This window comes from Heteronotia binoei, chromosome 9, assembly GCF_032191835.1.
Source record: "Heteronotia binoei isolate CCM8104 ecotype False Entrance Well chromosome 9, APGP_CSIRO_Hbin_v1, whole genome shotgun sequence".
Taxonomy (NCBI): Eukaryota; Metazoa; Chordata; class Lepidosauria; order Squamata; family Gekkonidae; genus Heteronotia; species Heteronotia binoei.
In genome coordinates, this window is record NC_083231.1 from 115,245,914 (window position 1) to 115,264,805 (window position 18,892).

Below are 18,892 nucleotides of genomic sequence, written 5' to 3' on the forward strand. Positions count from 1 at the left end.
CAGAGTGTTGGACTGGATGTGCCACTGGCCTGATCCAACATGGCTTCTCTTATGTTCTTCTGTGACACAGAGTGTTGGACTGGATGGGCCACTGGCCTGATCCAACAGGGCTTCTCTTATGTTCTTCTGTGACACAGAGTGTTGGACTGGATGGGCCACTGGCCTGATCCAACAGGGCTTGTCTTATGTTCTTATGTGACACAAGAGTGTTGGACTGGATGGACCATTGGCCTGATCCAACATGGCTTCTCTTATGTTCATTGCATTCAATGGACTTAGAAGGATGCAACACTTAGCATTGTACTATGAATGCGACTAATTTAATTGACAATTAATATGATATAATTTGTAAAAGAATATGTTACCAGAGTGTTTGAGGGGTTAGACCTAGCCAGCTTTTCTCCTCCACTCAAACACACCCACTTCCCTCTCCTGACTACATCCTCCATATAAGACCCATCACCAACTATTACAGCCTTTTTCACCAGCGGAAGAGATACTTGTCTGTGACTCAACATTTTAAAAAAAGAAAATCTAATGCCGCTTGCCCTATTCTCAGTCCCTTTGTTAACCACAAAAATTGTGTTTTCTGTTTCAGCTCTTCCCCACACCCATACTTCTCACTCAACAAAAGCAAAGATATATGCAGAGCTTTTTTTGTTAAAAAAAAGCCCAGCAGGAACTCATTTGCATATTAGGCTACAACCCTTGATGTCACCATTGTTTCATATACATATTAAGGCAGCATAGTGTATTGCAGCTCTCTTTAAGTAATGGCAGATTTGCAACTCAAATTAGACAAAGTAATTTACACGTTTACATTGCATAAATATGTCAAATAATGCAGTGCTAAATTATATATTTTATGTTGTCATAGCAGTAAAATGAGTATTGCATAATTTCAGATTCTCAAAAAATTATTTTCCATGGCAAGAATCCTTGAAATTTTGCATCTCTGCTTGCAATAACAAGATGCAATTGCCATCAAAAATTGGCTAAAAAAATAAAAAAACAGTTTGAATTAATTAAGTTCTGTGCTGCCAAAATAATTTGTCTTTGTGATTCCAATATACGGCACGCTTGCTTTATTTTCAAAAATGGACGCTTACAGGACTAACAGTTACTCACCTTTAACAAAAGAAATAATGAGTTTCCTTACAAAATATTAAGGAGGCAATATTCATTCTTTCTCTGGGAACAGCAGACGTGTTCTCTGACAGAGCAGTCTTGAAAATGGGATCAATGGTTGTGAATCAACTTCTTTTGGATTTCTATCATTTGTTCTAAGGAAACACAGTTTAACGCTCTTCTTCCAACGATTCACTTTACTTTCAAATTCACCAGAAAACCCATTCCTTCCAGCCAACGGAGTCAATTATACTGAGAAATTAACCTGCTACAGAAACCTTTGTCAGTTTATCGAAATGCAGTTCTGTTTTATTATTTTCAAATCTTTAGCATATTCCTTTAAAGGCCTGCTTTTCCAAAGCTAGTGGCACAGAACAGCACTGCAATCAGTTGATATATTATTCCGCCTAGGCTGCTGTAACTAAATTAGAGAATCCAGACGACTCAGCAATCCACCTCGACTACCAATCATTGGTGACTGAGTTGGAGACAACTATGGATATTTTGCCATCTCGTGAATGTAATTTACTACGTACTGTCACACAGATTAACCTTGTGTGATTCTGGAGTACGAAAATGACTCCCCCCTCCCTCCACTTTCAAGCATAAGGCTCAGCCAGATCTGTTAAATATGGTTCTGGATACTGTCTTGTGAGTTCATAGATTTGCATTTTCCATCAACCTTTTTATTACATGTTCTGCCTACTAGATCAGCTGCCTCTGCGTGCTCAGTAAAACACTGTTTCTTTCCCTACACCCCCTCTGATATTTCTATACAGAACAATACTCTGTGACTGATAACAGACGGGCATTGTGGGGCAAACTGGAGGTGTTCCAAATTGAGCCAGATCAAAAAGAGCCGTCCCGAAGCCTCCACACGCTCCCCGGCGAGGTGGCCCAATCTCGTCTATGAGGCAGTTAGATGCAATCGGGGGGTGGGAGTGCCTCAGAAGCCGGACTGCTCTCCCCACCCACCCACCCCCACCCCGAACAAGTTAAGTGCTCCAGTGCTCATGCGCTCAAGCACTCTTGGCAGTTTTTTAAGGGGGAAAAAAGCCAGAAGCGGCTTGGGGCTGCTTGGTGGTTTCACACGCCAAGGCATCTCGCTTGCGCCCTTCTGCTTCTAGACGGTGAGGAGGCGACTGGCGTACAACTTAAAAATTTGCTACCAATTCCAAAATGGTAGCGTTTTGAGCTGCTCTCCAGCGGCTGGAGGACGGGGAGAGTACAGGATGCGAATGGGTGGCAGATGTTGCCATTTGGAGGGAATTTCCTAATCGATTTCAGAGGTGTCGCCGAGTCGGCCCAAAGCGCCATTCTGTAAGAAGCCTTTGATGTCTATACGTTACAAATGCAAGACAAAACGCACCGCTTTACAAAGTGCAACTTAACAATTACGCTGAAAATGTAACTGCAGTTGCCAAGTGCATAAATTACACCAATATTAGTTGGCACGTGTGTTTGGTGGTGTGACTCGAAGAAGTGGCATTTAAGAACATTTCCAACACTTCAAATGTAACACAGGAAGCAGTCTTATCAGCATGACAGTGGATTATTTCCTTTCTTCCCCCCTTAATCCCAACTTCCCCCTTGCCCTAATGATTCTGATCATGGCTTTCTAAGAAAACCCATACTGAACATTCATCGCTTTCCCACTCCCTAAATAAGGTTTTTTTCTTTACGAGACATTTCCCTAGTCTTCCCTAGTCTATAATTTGGCTTATGTTTGTGCATTCCATGATAACCTCTTCCTGCAGTTCATGCAGTCGTGAATTCTTCCTCCCCCCGCTAAATTGTTATTTTGATTCAGTATTATGAAACACCGTGTGTAGGATTTAGAGGGAATGGTGTTGTTCAAAGAAAACGGCTCATTTAAGCGGAGCAAACAAAATGTCTATTAAAAGAGAGACGGTTTTGTGCAGTGGTTAAGTGCTTGGACTCTAATCTGGAGAAACAGGATTCGATTCCTGTTGCGTGTGTGGACTCAATAGAGGACTGAGTTGGGTGTTCCTGCCTGGCTCATTGGAGCCATACGAATGGAGCTTGGGACTTGGGAACAACGGGCAGTAGGATCCAAATCCCTGCTGACCTGCACCAATCACAAGCCCCCGCCGGTTGACCCAATAACATGCTTGCGCAGGTACCCTGAGTTGTATATAGTTGGCCCGTTGGCCCAGTTCTTCAGTCTTTTACAGTGCAGTCATCCACCATGCTGTATTGAATAAAGAGTTCACTACCACCTCGCCTCTTCAATGCTTAGAACCCACTATCTTATAATTCCCCACTTCCCCATTTGAAGCCAGTTGGGTGAGCTTGGATCAGTCACAGTTCTTGCAGAGTCGTTCTCTCAAGAGCAGTTCTCTGAGAGCTCCCTCAGCTCCACCTACCTCACAGGGTGTCTGTTGAAGGGAAGGAGATTGTCAGACACTCCGATACTCCAAGTGAAGGGCAGGGTATAAATCTAATCTCCTCCTTCTCTTTTTTCTTCTTCTAAGCTAAGATTCATTTAAAACAATTTCAGACTTACTTAACAGTGAACCAAACAAGTTATTTAGATTGTGAAGACTGAAACTGAGTTTAGAGTTTGTCAAATTAACATTTTACGCCACCCTCCCATTTAAAAACCATCTTGTTGATTCGATTAAAAAAAATTGCCTTTAAAAATATTTAGATAGCAATACGATAGATTACCTTTATGGCAGAGACAATTGCAGCTTCTGGCTTTTCTGAAACTACCATGATTTACAAAAGCATGTGATAGCAAATGTTTTTAATATTATCACTTATTGTTCCGGATCATAAAACTCTGTCTTGACTGAAGGACACCTTTGCTTAGCCAGCGCCTGATGCCTACAATACATGCAGCGACTGTGACTATCCCAGTATTCATTGTTGTTAGTTCAAGTCCAACATGGGCAGAAGAGCAGCTATAGAGGAAAAACTAAACACACACACACACACAAAATGCTAGTCGATAGCTCTTATGTGAGATTTAGTACAGTTAGTAAAGGTATACAGACATTTATAAGGCAAAGGTTTACACTGTGAAGATTTCTCCAGAAGCGGCATTAGAAAATAAAATAAGCCACATTCATAAAGGGCAAATGTCGTCTGCTCTCATACAGGTTTGCACATTTTAACAAAAAAAAAAAACCAAAACACTTTAGAAGACAATAATCCATCAGCTCTCAAGCTATCTTAGTAAAGGCCTTTTAGCACTTCCACAGAGAAAGCCATAACTCTGTAAGACAAGGCTGTACAGACAATGAGGGCAAAAAGGTATATGGCATATCATCATCACCAGTTATTTGACTCCCTCGCTTTACGGTTCTCACCTCAAGATAAACCAGCATCTACTTTTTATTGTCATTTGCACTCCAAAAACAAAATCTTAACTGTCACCTGATAAAACATAGCAAGCCATTTCTGCCTCTTTAATTCTCTACTTGAGAAAGAAAGATCCCTTGAAGTTAACTCCTCTTGGCGGAATGGTAAAAGCCGCCTGATGTATTAAAATATGGTTCCTTCAAGACACACTAAATAAAGCAACGGGAAGTCAAAACACCTCATTTTCTTTATGTGACGCATTATGGGTTTTCACAAAGGGTAAGATAAACAACTTGTTCTTTTCGTGGGTGTTTATAACCTGCTTTAGGGAGATGGAAACTGGAAGGGGACAAAGAAAGATCAGTTTGTGAGGCATTTTATCACCACTCACCTAGACAATTCATTTCGGTAAACAGGCTAAGAAGCTGAAAAACACGAAGTGGCTATTCTTGCTTATCGAAAACACAAAATGGTATGATATTTATATAATTTAAAAAAAACCCCAAAAAGAAAGAAAGAAAGAAAACTACGGCACCATCTGGAAAGAGGTCCCATAATGTCAGTGGTGAGGAATGTGGAGTATAATATGTCATATCACTGAAGCAACGTATAATTTGATAACACACGGTGTCTTCATTGTTATGAAATATGTCAAATGCGAATATGACAGGTAGAAGTCCTTATGCCATGTATTCCGGGGATCCAGACAACACCGTAAAGTAGCCAACTTTCAGGAAAGGTTCGAGTTTAAAGGTTTCTTACTGTGATGCACTATTTAGGAAAAATAAATTAATCTATCTGTCTGTCTGTCTGTCTGTCTGTCTGTCTATCTATCTATCTATCTATCCATCCATCCCTCTATCATCTATCTCTCCATGTCTCCATCTCTCCATCCATTCCTCTATCTATCCATCGATCCCTCTAACCATCCCACCCTTCACCCACCCACCCACCCACCCATCCATCCATCCATCCATCCATCCATCCATCCATCCATCCATCCATCCATCCACCCACCCATCCATCCACCCATCCATCCATCCATCCATCCATCCATCCATCCATCCATCCACCCATCCATCCACCCACCCACCCATCCATCCATCCACCCATCCATCCATCCATCCATCCATCCATCCATCCATCCATCCATCCATCCACCAACCCACCCATCCACCCATCCATCCATCCATCCATCTACCCACCCACCCATCCATCCATCCACCCACCCACCCACCCATCCATCCATCCATCCATCCATCCATCCATCCATCCATCCACCAACCCACCCACCCATCCATCCTTCCACCCACCCATCCATCCATCCATCCACCAACCCACCCATCCACCCACCAACCAACCCACCCATCCATCCATCCATCCATCCAGCCAGCCAGCCATCCAGCCAGCCAGCCAGCCAGCCAGCCAGCCAGCCATCCCCCCTCAAGTGTTGTACAGATGAAACTGCAATAGGTTCTTTGTTAGCAAAGACTGTGGTGCTCATGCCTGCAAATTCTAATCACAGTATTCAAGGTATTTCAAATATTTCATTTGTATGCACTGTTGTAATGATACAGATTATTCAACAGCTCCAGGGAATCCTCACAAGTCACATGTGCTTATTAGTTCAAATTAGACTGTTAGCAAACAATCAGCAATCCGTCCTTTATGGCTGCTTTAGTTCTTCCCACACATGAACCTAGAACCTCCTCCCCCTCCACATGACTTGTAAGAGGGCATAATGGAGAATACGGTAGGTGTACTGCTACGTTTAATTTATTTCTAAGAGCTATACCCTGCCCTTTCACAGCAGAAATGAGGGCAGTAGAACAGAAGGCAATCAATTGCATCTTACCTGACATCAACGTGTACACTTTTAGCAAAATCTACCCTGTTCCTAATAGAATATCAGCTTCTTGGAAATGTGCAATAATAGTGCAAGGCCTTTTCTAGGTTTTTTAGAGCAGGGCAGCATGTCTAAAATAGTGCTGGGGGAAGCAAGAAGTCATTTCTCTCCACCATCCTTTATTAAAGAAAGACAAAAAATAGTAGCGCTAACACAGTGATTATGTTATAATGGTCTGCAGTTAGGGTTGCCAACCTTCAGGTGGGGCCTGGGGATCTCCTGGGATTCCAACTGATCTCCAACTAATAGGGATCCATTCCTCTGGAGAAAATAGCTGCTTTGGAGGGTTGGCTCCGCGGCATTACACCCTGCTGACATCCCTCCCCTCTCCAAACCCCACTTTCCCTGGGCTCCACCTCCAAATCTCCAGGAACGTCCCAACCCTGAGTTGGCAACCCTGTTTGCAAGTGAGAACCCTGGTGCCGCTCAAGGCCAACCCTCTATCATGACCATGGATGAGCCTCATGTGCCCCGTCTGGATCACTGGTACACTGATCTTAAAGACATTTCAGTTTCAAGTTGTCCGCTAAACTCAGGGGGAGGGGGAGAGAGTCCAAACTATGAATGCTTCACAAAACACAGAAACCTTTCATCGCATCCACGGAATGACTGATCGATCGACAGAGAGGGGGAAAAGGAAACCGAAAGCATCACTCGACTTACATTGTTCATGTATTCGCTGAGCAGATCCTGGAGGGCCTGTCGTACGGCGTTACACTCTGCAACGATTCTCTCGCGCCGGTCGTCGCGGGTGCAGGAAGAGTCTGCCATGAGAGCCGCTCCACTGATAATACTCTCCAACCTCTCTTCGAGAGATGGTCGGAATCGGGCTTCACTGAACGTCATGGGGTCTAAAATGATCTTGTTCTGTGGAGGGGGAGGGGAGGAAAAAACGAAAAAGTTGTTAAGTGCGCGCTTCCATTTTAATTGTTGTTGGTGAGAACTGCGGAGCTGAAGAGGAGGGGCTTCTTTCAAATTGACGGAGAAAATCCAACTTTTATTAAAAAAAGGGGGGGGGGAACACTTCTAACACACATTGGCTAACTTCCAAAGCAATGAGATATTTTTGAAAGTCCTAAATGGCAAGTCCTATTTACTCGTTGTCATAAATTATCTCAAGACATCAAGAGAAAGTGTTAAATTGCAGAAAACACAAATGGTGACCTTCAAGCAAGCAAATAAATAAATGAAATTCCGAGACCTATGTTTTCCGGATCGGGCAAGGATTCTGAAGCATATAGAAACATAGAATCATAGTTAGAAGGTACATCCAGGGCCAACTAGTCCAACGCCCTGCACAATGCAGGAAACTCACAAATTTGTTGTTGTTCAGTCACACAGTCAATTCTGACTCTTTGCGACCCCAGTCACAAATACCTTTCCCTAAATTCACAGGATCATCACTGCTATCAGATGGCCATCTAGCCTCTGCTTAAAAACCTCCAAGGAAGGAGAGCCCACCACCTCCCGAGGAAGCCTGTTCCACTGAGGAACCGCTCTAATGGTCAGGAAGATCTTCCTAATGTTGAGCTGGAAACGCTTCGGATTTAATTTCAACCCGCTGGTTCTGGTCCTACTTCCCGGGACCACAGAAAACAATTCCACACCCTCCTCTAGATGACAGCCCTTCAAGGACTTGAAGATGGCGATCCTATCACCTCTCAGCCCCTCCTCTCCAGGCTAAACATCCCCAGCTCCTTCAACCTTTCCTCATAGGATTTAGTCTCCAGACCCCTCAGCATCTTTGTCGCCCTCCTCTGGATATGATATATAACAAGTCGTATATAGGGATGGGCATGAACTGTGGTTCAAGCAGGAACTGATCTGGTTCACAGTTCCTGAACCAAGAGTTTGGGAGAATGAGCCTCCCATGAACCCTCCCTGGGGCAGCTGCCTTCCCTCCCGGGATCAGCCTCCTCAGGCGTCCTGTGGCTGCAGTGCTCCTGGCAAAGCCAAAGTTTCAACTGCCCGGGAGAGAACAAAAGGCTGCTTGAGCAAGTGGGAGAAGAACATTAGGAAGATATTGGATTTATATCCCGCCCTCCACTCCGAAGAGTCTCAGAGCGGCTCACAATCTCCTTTACCCCCCCCCCCCAACAACAGACACCCTGTGAGGTAGATGAAGATATTGGATTTATATCCTGCCCTCTACTCCGAAGAGTCTCAGAGTGGCTCACAATCTCCTTTACCTTCCTCCCCCACAACAGACACCCTGTGAGGTAGATGAAGATATTGGATTTATACCCTGCCCTCCACTCCGAAGAGTCTCAGAGCGGCTCACAATCTCCTTTACCTTCCTCCCCCACAACAGGCACCCTGTGAGATAGATGAAGATATTGGATTTATATCCCGCCCTCCACTCCGAAGAGTCTCAGAGCAGCTCACAATCTCCTTTCCCTTCCTCCCCCACAACAGACACCCTGTGAGGTGGGTGGGGCTGAGAGGGCTCTCACAGAAGCTGCCCTTTCAAGGACAACCTCTGCCAGAGCAATGGCTGACCCAAGGCCATTCCAGCAGCTGCAAGTGGAGGAGTGGGGAATCAAACCCGGTTCTCCCAGATAAGAGTCTCGTAACAAACGAGTTTAACACCTCTGATTTAAAAGTTTCTTTCAAGCCAGTTCTTTGGTGCAGCGGGTGCAGAGGTCAACACGCCAACAGTAAGGATTAGATTGCTTTGGAAAATGTTGAGCAGGAAACAAATGCTTAAAAGGAGGAGGGGCTGTGGCTCTGTGGGAGAGCCACGGCTTGGCATGAAGAAGGTCCCAGATTCAATCCCCGGCGTCTCCAGCCAAAAGGATCATGTAGGAGGTGATGGGAAAGATGGACCAGAGGTCTAATCTGATATAAGGCAGCTTCATGTGTTCAAACCGGACGAATGAATTGAATTACTCTTAAAAACAGATTAGACTCTCAGCCATGAGCTTCTAATTGCACTTGATTGTCTGCCACGTAAAGCCAGGGAGCTATCCGTCCACGGCCAAAGAAGCACTAGGAGATATGATATCATACACCCATTTAAAACAATATGTGTTTTTGGAGGGAACAATTTCCTTCATTTCCTGGCTTCCTATATTAAGGGTGGTTTTTTTATCTACACATTAATGCTTTCTGCAGCCACCTGCGATTCGATTTGCGGGGTGGGCAGCAAAACACGGTCCCAAATGGTGCATTTCTCGCTCTGCAGAACCTTTGGTCTCAACGATAAGCGGTTTTAGATCATCCCTGGGTTATTTTCTAACTCACGGTACTTAGGGAGGCAACTGCAAAAAAAAGAAACGAAATAACAGTGCTCGTTGAAACAGGAACACCATCGGCAATTCAAAGCAGCACAGGTTGTGACCGCGGGAAAATCAGACAAGATAAATCCGTAAACCAATGCCGCGTATGCCCTGCTATGGGCAACTACAACGTACATAGATTCAGGTGAGTGGCCGTGTTGGTCTGAAGCAAGAGAACAAAGTTTGAGTCCCGTGGTACCTTTAAGGCCACCAAAGTTTCATTCTGGGTATAACCTTTTGTGTTTATGCACTTTCGGCATTGGAGAAATGTGCACGCACATAAAAGCTTATACAAAGAATTAAACTTTGGTGGTCTTAAAGGGGCTACTGGACACAAACTTTGTTCTCTTCCTTCAGACCAACATGGCCACTCACCTGAATCTATGTACGTTGTAGTTGCCCATAGAGGGTCACATGCTGCATATATATATATATATATATATATATATATATATATATATATATACACACACACACACACACACTCACACACTTTTAAATACCCCTACTATGTAAAGTAACCTTCCAAACCTGCCCCCCGAAGAGGAAACTTCAGAAAGATTTTTTAAAAGCCCAAGAGGACACATATACAAAAAAGGACCTGATCTCTAAAAAGAGGACATCTGGCTATTGTAAAAAGAGGAGGAGGAGAAGGAGGTGGAGAAGGAGAAGAAGGTGGAGAAGGAGAAGAAGGTGGAGACGAAGAAGAAGCAGCATATGAATCATTTTGGTCTCCACTGAAAATAAGGCCCGTGTTTGGCCTAGGCTGGAACCACCAAAAGATGGTGGGAATATGGGAGGCGCCAGCATTGTAAGTGATGTGACGTCACTTCAGGGGAAAACGGAAGGTGATGTCACCTTGCTCCAGAAATTGCCTGAAACTTTTTTGGTAAACCCATAGCAAGCAAGGCTGCCTTTTTCTTTTCTTTCTTCTTTAATTCTCCTGCTGCCTTGAAGGAGCAACAGCCGTAAGAGCTGGTTGCCATTGGGAAGCATCTAGTCCAGTGTCTAGCCAGTTGCTCTGAAGAGTCCCTAAGGAAGCCATAGAGGTTAAGGTTTCTTTCTTTCTTTCTTTCTTTCTTTCTTTCTTTCTTTCTTTCTTTCTTGGATTTATATCCCGCCCTCCCCGCCAAAAAAGGCTCAGGGCAGTCACACCACATAACTTACAGTAAAAACGTTAAGCAATTTAAAACAATTTGGTGATAGTTTTTATACAGACTTAAGATGGTGTTCAATGATCTTCAACATCCATTGGATCTAGCGTCTCGGAAGTGGTGGTCAGTATTTCAGTTAAATGCTAACTGAAACAGGGTCGTCTTACAAGCCCCCATAAAAATATGGAGCACAGGTCCATCAGTGGCTATAAGCCACAGTATATATATGTGACTGTATGTGTTTGTATGTATCTATGTACATATGAACATATGAAGCTGCCTTATACTGAATCAGACCCTTGGTCCATCAAAGTCAGTATTGTCTTCTCAGACTGGCAGCAGCTCTCCAGGGTCTCAAGCTGAGGTTTTTCACACCTATTCGCCTGGACCCTTTTTTGGAGATGCCGGGGATTGAATCTGGGACCTTCTGTTTCCCAAGCAGATGCTCTACCACAGAGCCACCATCCCTCCCCATGTATATGTGTGTGTATGTGTGTGTGCGCATGCGTGCATGCGTGTATATATATATATATATATATATATATATACACACACACACACATATTGGTCACTGTGTGACACAGAGTGTTGGACTGGATGGGCCATTGGCCTGATCCAACATAGCTTCTCTTATGTTCTTATGAACTGGGCAAGCCAGCCTCACTTGCTACAGATTTACCAAAAAGTCCTCAGGCGTTCAGATGTTTATTGCTTATGTATGTGGAAGTTCCCTTTCTCATCTTGGGCAGCAGCTATTGATGGACCTATTCTACAGGTTGAAAAGAAGAGGAATTTGTGAGGAACATTGTACCCCTCAGTTGCGCTCCCCCCCACTCCTTCCTGCAATCAGAAGGACTAGACATGACCAGTCGTGTGAACGCTAGGTGTATTAGTTTTTCAGGAGAAAAGTGTCATAGAAATGTTTCAGTACATTATTCAATAATGAATCTGTCTAATCCCCTTTAATTATATGGCCCATGGCCATCAGTTTGGTGTAGTGGCTAAGTGCACAGAGTCTTATCGGAGAACTGGGTTTGACTCCCTACTTCTCCACTTCCAGCTGCTGGAATGGCCCTGGGTTGTCCTTGAAAGGGCAGCTTCTGGGAGAGCCCTCTCAGCCCCATCCACCTCACAGGGTGTCTGTTGTGGGGGAGGAAGGGAAAGGAGATTGTGAGCCGCTCTGAGACTCTGTCCTTGAAAGGGCAGCTGCTGTGAGAGCCATCTCAGCCCCATCCACCTCACAGGGTGTCTGTTGTGAGGGAGGAAGGTAAAGGAGATTGTGAGCCGCTCTGAGATTCAGAGTGGAGGGTGGGATATAAATCCAATATCTTTTTCTTCTTCATCGCCCTCATCATCATCATCAGTGTGTCCTCTAGCAGTGAATTCTGCATATTTTAACCACTTCTTGAACAAAGAAGTACTTTGAGGGAGGGTTTTGTTCATCCTGAATATATTGACCATCAGCTTTACCGGGTAGCCCAAGTTCTAATACTTTGTGTATGTGGGTGGTTGGTGGGGAATCTCTATTCACTTTGTGCACCCTGTGCATAATGTTTATAAGCCTCTACAAAGAGATGCCAGTCTCCAGGTGGGACCTGGGAATCAGCTGGAATTTCAGCTTATCTCCAGACTACAGAGGTCAGTTCCCCTGGAAAAAAACATGCTTTGGAGGGTGGACTCTTATAGCACAGTACCCCAAGTTGCCTGTGGACACAAAAAGGTTGAGGACCCCTTCTGTAATCTACCTTGAGCCTTAGCAAAGAAAAGGTGTCCCATAGATAATGTAGATTTAAAAAAAAAAAAACTTCTAAACAATTCAGGAGGAGAAGCGTGTGACCTGCATTGCCGACAGGCAAGCAATATTTTAAACAGTCACACCGACAGATATCACATTTCCAAAAGCACGGCTTTGAAAGACTGCACTTTCGGCTTGAATCTATTTGAATAAAAGTGAGCTAGAAACACGATTGACCCTTTCGTATTCTCATCTCACCCATGCCACGGTGGGTAGGTGGTTTCTGTATTATAAAAGGGGGGGGCGGTCAGAGAGAGAGAGAGAGGCAAAGAGGCAGGCTTATTTATGTTAAGAAAGAAGATTTTCTTAGTTGATTGTTTTTAAAAAAGTATAAGATTTTCAAAAGAACATTCTTCTGGCGAAGTTACCCCCGATGAGAAAACGGCCACCTTAACCTTCCCACCATTCACTGACAGTCGGTTAGTGAATGACTAATGTAAAGTGTTCCAATTCATTTACATTCATAATTAATCAGAAGCCATTAAAGTCATAAATCAGAGCCTGACAACATAATTCAGATTATGATTAATTGTCCTGAGGTTCATAGCTGCCAAAGACAAGGTAATGGAAAGTGTGTCCCTGCGACATGATGCTTGACACGGATTTTTTTTTTAATGTATTTTACAGCCATCCTAGACGTGTTTGAAAAACCAGCAGCCCCACTGCTGCAAGTGTAAACTCCAATGCCACAACTCTATGGTAGCACCATAGAGCCCAGCAAGATTTTCCGAGTATGAGCTTTCGAGAGTCAAAGGTCCCTTTGGGAGAGGGGAAGACGGGTTGGTCCTCGGTAGGGTTGCCAGGTCCAATTCAAGAAATAGCTGGGGACTTTTGGGGGTGGAGCCAGGAGACATTGGGGTGGAGCCAAGAGACATTGGGGGTGGAGCCAGGAGACATTGGGGGTGGAGCCAGGAGACATTGGGGGTGGAGCCAAGAGACACTGGGGGTGGGGCCAGGAGACATTGGGGTGGAGCCAGGAGACATTGGGGGTGGAGCCAGGAGACATTGGGGTGGAGCCAAGAGACATTGGGGTGGAGCCAAGAGACATTGGGGGTAGAGCCAGGAGACACTGGGGGTGGAGCCAGGAGACATTGGGGGTGGAGCCAGGAGACATTGGGGGTAGAGCCAGGAGACACTGGGGGTGGAGCCAGGAGACATTGGGGGTAGAGCCAGGAGACACTGGGGGTGGAGCCAGGAGACATTGGGGGTGGAGCCAGGAGACATTGGGGGTGGAGCCAGGAGACATTGGGGGTAGAGCCAGGAGACACTGGTGGTGGAGCCAGGAGACATTGGGGTGGAGCCAAGAGACATTGGGGGTAGAGCCAGGAGACACTGGGGGTGGAGCCAGGAGACATTGGGGTGGAGCCAGGAGACATTGGGGTGGAGCCAAGAGACATTGGGGGTAGAGCCAGGAGACACTGGGCTTGAGCCAGGAGCCAGGTTGTGACAAGCATGACTGAACTCCAAAGGGAGTTCTGGCCATTACATTTAAAGGGACCGTGCACCTTTGAAATGCCTTCCCTCCACTGGAAATTGTGAAGGATAGGGGCGCCTGCTTTTAGGGCTCATAGAACTGGACTTCCTGGTCCAATCTTTTTGAAACTTGGAGGGTGTTTTGAGGAGAGGTACTGGATGTTATGCTGAAAATTTGGTGCCTCTGCCTCAAAAAAACAGCCCCCCTCCCAGAGCCCCAGATGCCTACGGATCAATTCTTTATTATTCCCTATGGGAATCAGTCTCCATAGGGAATAATGGAGTGCCCAGCAGACATTTCCCTCCCCCTCCCCCCTGCTTTCTGAAGCTTGGAGAGGGCCTCCAAACCAGGGGATCCCCTGACCCCACCTGGGGATTGGCAACCCTAGTCCTCAGTAGTGCGGCAGAATGGCTTTGCTCTGGCCTGCGGACCCTTAGGGTTTCTCTCTCTCTCTCAACACCTGGAGAGACCATTTCTCTCTCTCTAGTACCTTGACTAGGGAAGCCAGCCTCCGGGTGGGGCCTAGAGATCTCCCGCTTTTGAAGCTTATCTCCAGCTGGCAGAGAGGTCAGCTCTCCTGGGAAAAAAATGGCTCCTTTGACTTCCTCCTTTCCACCCTGTTCTCTGCCCAGAGGAAAAAAGCTGTTGAAATACAGAGTATAGCTGGGGACTTTTGGGGGTGGAGCCAGGAGACACTGGGGGTGGAGCCAGGAGACATTGGGGGTGAACATATGAACATATTAACCTTTATAACCTATCTTCATATGAACATATGAAGCTGCCTTCTACTGAATCAGACCCTTGGTCCATCAAAGTCAGTATTGTCTACTCAGACTGGCAGCCGCTCTCCAGGGTCTCAAGCTGAGGTTTTTCACACCTATTTGCCTGGACCCTTTTTAGTTGGAGATGCCAGGGATTGAACCTGGGACCTTCTGCTTACCAAGCAGATGCTCTACCACTGAGTCACCGTCCCTCCCCATCATGAACATATGAAGCTGCCTTATACTGAATCAGACCCTTGGTCCATCAAAGTCAGTCTTGTCTACTCAGACTGGCAGAGGCTCTCCAGGGTCTCAAGCTGAGGTTTTTCACACCTCTTTGCCTGGACCCTTTTTAGTTGGAGATGCCGGGGATTGAACCTGGGACCTTCTGCTTCCCAAGCAGAGGCTCTACCACTGAGCGATCCTCCCTCCCCGGAGCCAGGAGACACTGGGGGTGGAGCCAGGAGACATTGGGGTCTCCTTTCAAACCTCCCAGGGGAAACAAAAATGCGTTTCTTCACAAGTAGCAGAAGAAAAGCGTAAGAATCCAGGAGCACCTTGAAAGACTAACAAAATTTGTGGCAGGGGAGGAGCTTTTGTGAGTCACTGCACATTTCTTCAGATGCACCAGCGACCCTTCTTCACGAGTGAGCAGTGACTCACGACAGCTCCTGCCCTGCCACACATTTTGTTAGCCTTTACGGTGCCGCTGGATTCTTACGCTTTTCTAATGCTACAAACAGACTCACGTCAGCTACCCGCCTTGAGCTGTCTTTACAAGCAGGACTGCTGGATTTGAGCCCAGTACAGCCTTAAAAACCAACAAGATTTAGAGGCCAGCAAGATATGTAACCTGAGTATCTTTATTTGCCTCTGAGGTGCTGCTGGACTCAACTCTAGCTGTTCTACTGAAAACCAACACAGGTGCTTTCTGAAGCTTAAATTACGACATATGTGAACTTTCTCTCCGGTATCCTGTCCAAACACCAACAATTGTTGTTACTATTATTACAAGAAGAAGATGTTGTTATCCCCCCCTCAAAAAAAAGGAAAGGGGGGGGGAGAATTGGCCTGTTATAAAACCAGAATAATCAACAACATTGTAAAAGTCAGTAAGAATTAGGAGGAATATGTCTAGTACCCAAAATTATATTCACCTATTGACTTCCAGCCTCTCCCGCCCCAAAGAGAAAACCCTATTGTAGATAGCTGCAAATCTCTGTGTAAACTGTATTGGAAGCAAGGTTCCTTTGGCTGAACCTAGGGGGAACAGGGAGCATAGAATCATAGAGTTGGAAGGGACCTCCAGGGTCATCTAGTCCAACCCTCTATACAATGCAGGAAACTCACAAACACCTCCCCCTAAATTCACAGCTCATGACCTGAGTTCAATCCCGGCAGAAGCTGGGTTTAGGTAGCCGGCTTGAGGTTGACTCAGCCTTCCATCCTTCCGAGGTCAGTAAAATGAGTACCCAGCTTGCTGGGGGAGGGGGGGGGAAGTGTAGATGACTGGGGAAGGCAATGGCAAAACACCCCATTAAAAAGTCTGCCATGAAAACGTCGTGATGTGACATCACCCCAGAGTCAGAAACGACTGGTGCTTGCACAGGGAACTACCTTTACCTTTTTAAATTCACAGGATCTTCATTGCTGTCAAATGACCATCTAGCCCACCACCTCCTGAGGAAGCCTGTTCCATTGAGGAGCTACTCTAATGGTCAGGAAGTTCTTCCTAATGTTGAGCCGGAAACTCTTCTGATTTAATTTCAACCCATTGGTTCTGGTCCGACTTTCTGGGGCCACAGAAAACAATTCCACACCATCCTCTAGATGACAGCCCTTCAAGAACTTGAAGATGGTGATCCTATCACCTCTCAGCCACCTCCTCTCCAGGCTAAACATGCCCAGCTCCTTCAACCTTTCTTCATAGGGATGTTCTTCAAGACATGCAGGGTCCCAGCTGTTCCACACCTGGAGCCCTGTTGGCTCATCATGAACATGCTACAAGGTCCTTTGTCCATCTCTATCACACTAGGATAAGCTTTCATTCGAATTACCAGAGCCAGGTGACTGTGACTGCCCTGCAGCTGGTCACAACACTTACCCAAGGTATCGGTATGTAAGAGACAGTGAGAGTGGCTTTCGCCTGCTTCCTGGGCGGTGACTTTTATTGCTTTTGGATTAGCCGTGGCTCCTTTTTATCTTCGTTAATCATGTGGTTCCTCATTATAACAGTTTTTAGAACGCTGTAGAACGGGGGACATCAACATGGTTCCCATGGTATCCACTGACACTGTTCTGGTGTCAGTCAAGCTGGTTCGTTTGTTTTAAAGGGCGGGAACAGGTAAGGGCTTTCACCCAGCAAGGCTTCCGATTGGCTACTGAAGACGTTGATTAGCCGTGGCGATTTTTAAATGCATTACTCTGGCAGCAGTCGCCACGACAGCCCAGGGATCTTCAGCGTGCGACTGAAGGTAAACTGCAGCAACCATTTTAGGGCTGGCTCCGCCTCCTGCAGCAGCCATGTTGTGGCTGCGCCCCCCCCCCAATGTGTTAGAAATCCAGAGGTGTCTGCAGTCTTAAAAAGGTTAGGAACCCCTGCTGTTGAAGTATGAACGTATGGACTTTTCTTTTCCTGTAAAAATCATTTTAAGATTATTAATTTTTAACTGCCATGGATAAGTGCAGTGGAAACATCAAGACACGTGCTTGCTTTGTGTGTTTTCTGTGACGCTGGGTGATTTGCAGATGATATATTCCATTTCATGCAGGAGAAGGGGGGGGGGTTTCGCCAGGCTTCTTGAAGGTGACAGTTTCCATACAATAACGACAAGCGAATCGATGATTGCATTTGCAATGCTGAGAACCGGGACCGACAATGGTATGTCTTTTAAAATCATCGTTATTACTATTTAGCTGCCGCAATGCATTAGTGTGGGTTTGGAGGCTGCCAGATAAAGGGGGAAAGGAGGTCTGACAAGGGTTTTGCACACAAATCGCAAGTCATCAGTCATAAAGGCAAAGCTGGAGCAAACTTGTCACCAGACATTTCAATTCAAAGGATCACAGTCCTTCAACATCTGAAGTGTTTCAGAGAGAACTGTCTGGTTCCCCAGAGAAAGATGTAAGATAAACTTTTTCTGGACATGGAAGGGAGGGAGGAAGAGGGAGAGAGAGAGAGTGTGTGTGTGTTAGAGAGAAGAAGAAGAAGAAGAAGAAGAAGAAGAAGAAGAAGAAGAAGAAGAAGAAGAAGAAGAAGAAGAAGAAGAAGATGATGATGATGATGATGATGATGATGATGATGATGATGATATTGGATTTATATCCCATACTCCTTTTTATCACAATCTCTTTTATCTCCCCCCCCCCACAACAAACACCCTGGAAGGTGGGTGGGGCTGAGAGGGCTCTACCGGAAGCTGCCCGTTCAATGACAAGTCCTGCCAGAGCTATGGCTGACTCAAGGCCATTCCAGCAGTTGCAAGTGGAGGAGTGGGGAATCAAACCCGGTTCTCCCAGATAAGAGTCCGCACACTTAACCACTACATCACACTGGCTCTGTAAGTGAACCACTAAAAGTAACCCTCCCCCCCCCCGCCATTGCACGGGAGAGCAACAGCCAGAAGCGAGACTTCTAAGGTCTTGAATCTCCATGTCAATTAATCTCTGTTTAATCGTGACAACAGCATGCTTCTCCAAAAAATGTTGATGATGATAATGATGATGGCAGTTTATTGTTCACTGACAGTTCTGGAGACAAAACGGCCCTTGCAAAGACTGAAGAATCTACTGCAGGGCCCCTTATATATAGTTGGACCTATCCGTTACACTTTCAAGCAAAAAGCGGGAAGCAAGACTTGCCCAGGCCCTTTCCTTGCAGGTGCATCTAATCAAGCAGGCTGACTTTGGGGCTCCCCTGGCAACCCACCACACCAGCAGAAAGTATTTGGGCAGCTTGTTACATTAGAGATAGGCGCAGCGGAAGCGGCAAAGCTGAGAGGCACAGTGAAGTAGCGTAATAAGAATCAAAATATGGCAAGGCACTTGACAATCAATACATGACATTAGC

At 45.6% G+C, this 18,892-nt stretch overlaps 1 protein-coding gene across 3 annotated transcripts in view; it reads right to left on the reverse strand.

The window, feature by feature from the left end:
- The window catches only part of CTNNA2 (catenin alpha 2), a 1,018,631-nt gene that overhangs the window by 673,010 nt on the left and 326,729 nt on the right, over positions 1-18,892 (reverse strand). For all 3 annotated transcript variants that reach the window (XM_060247184.1, XM_060247186.1, XM_060247187.1), the window contains one exon: positions 7,025-7,228. In XM_060247184.1, the coding sequence (XP_060103167.1) occupies positions 7,025-7,228 (204 nt within the window). The remainder of the gene's footprint in view (positions 1-7,024; positions 7,229-18,892) is intronic.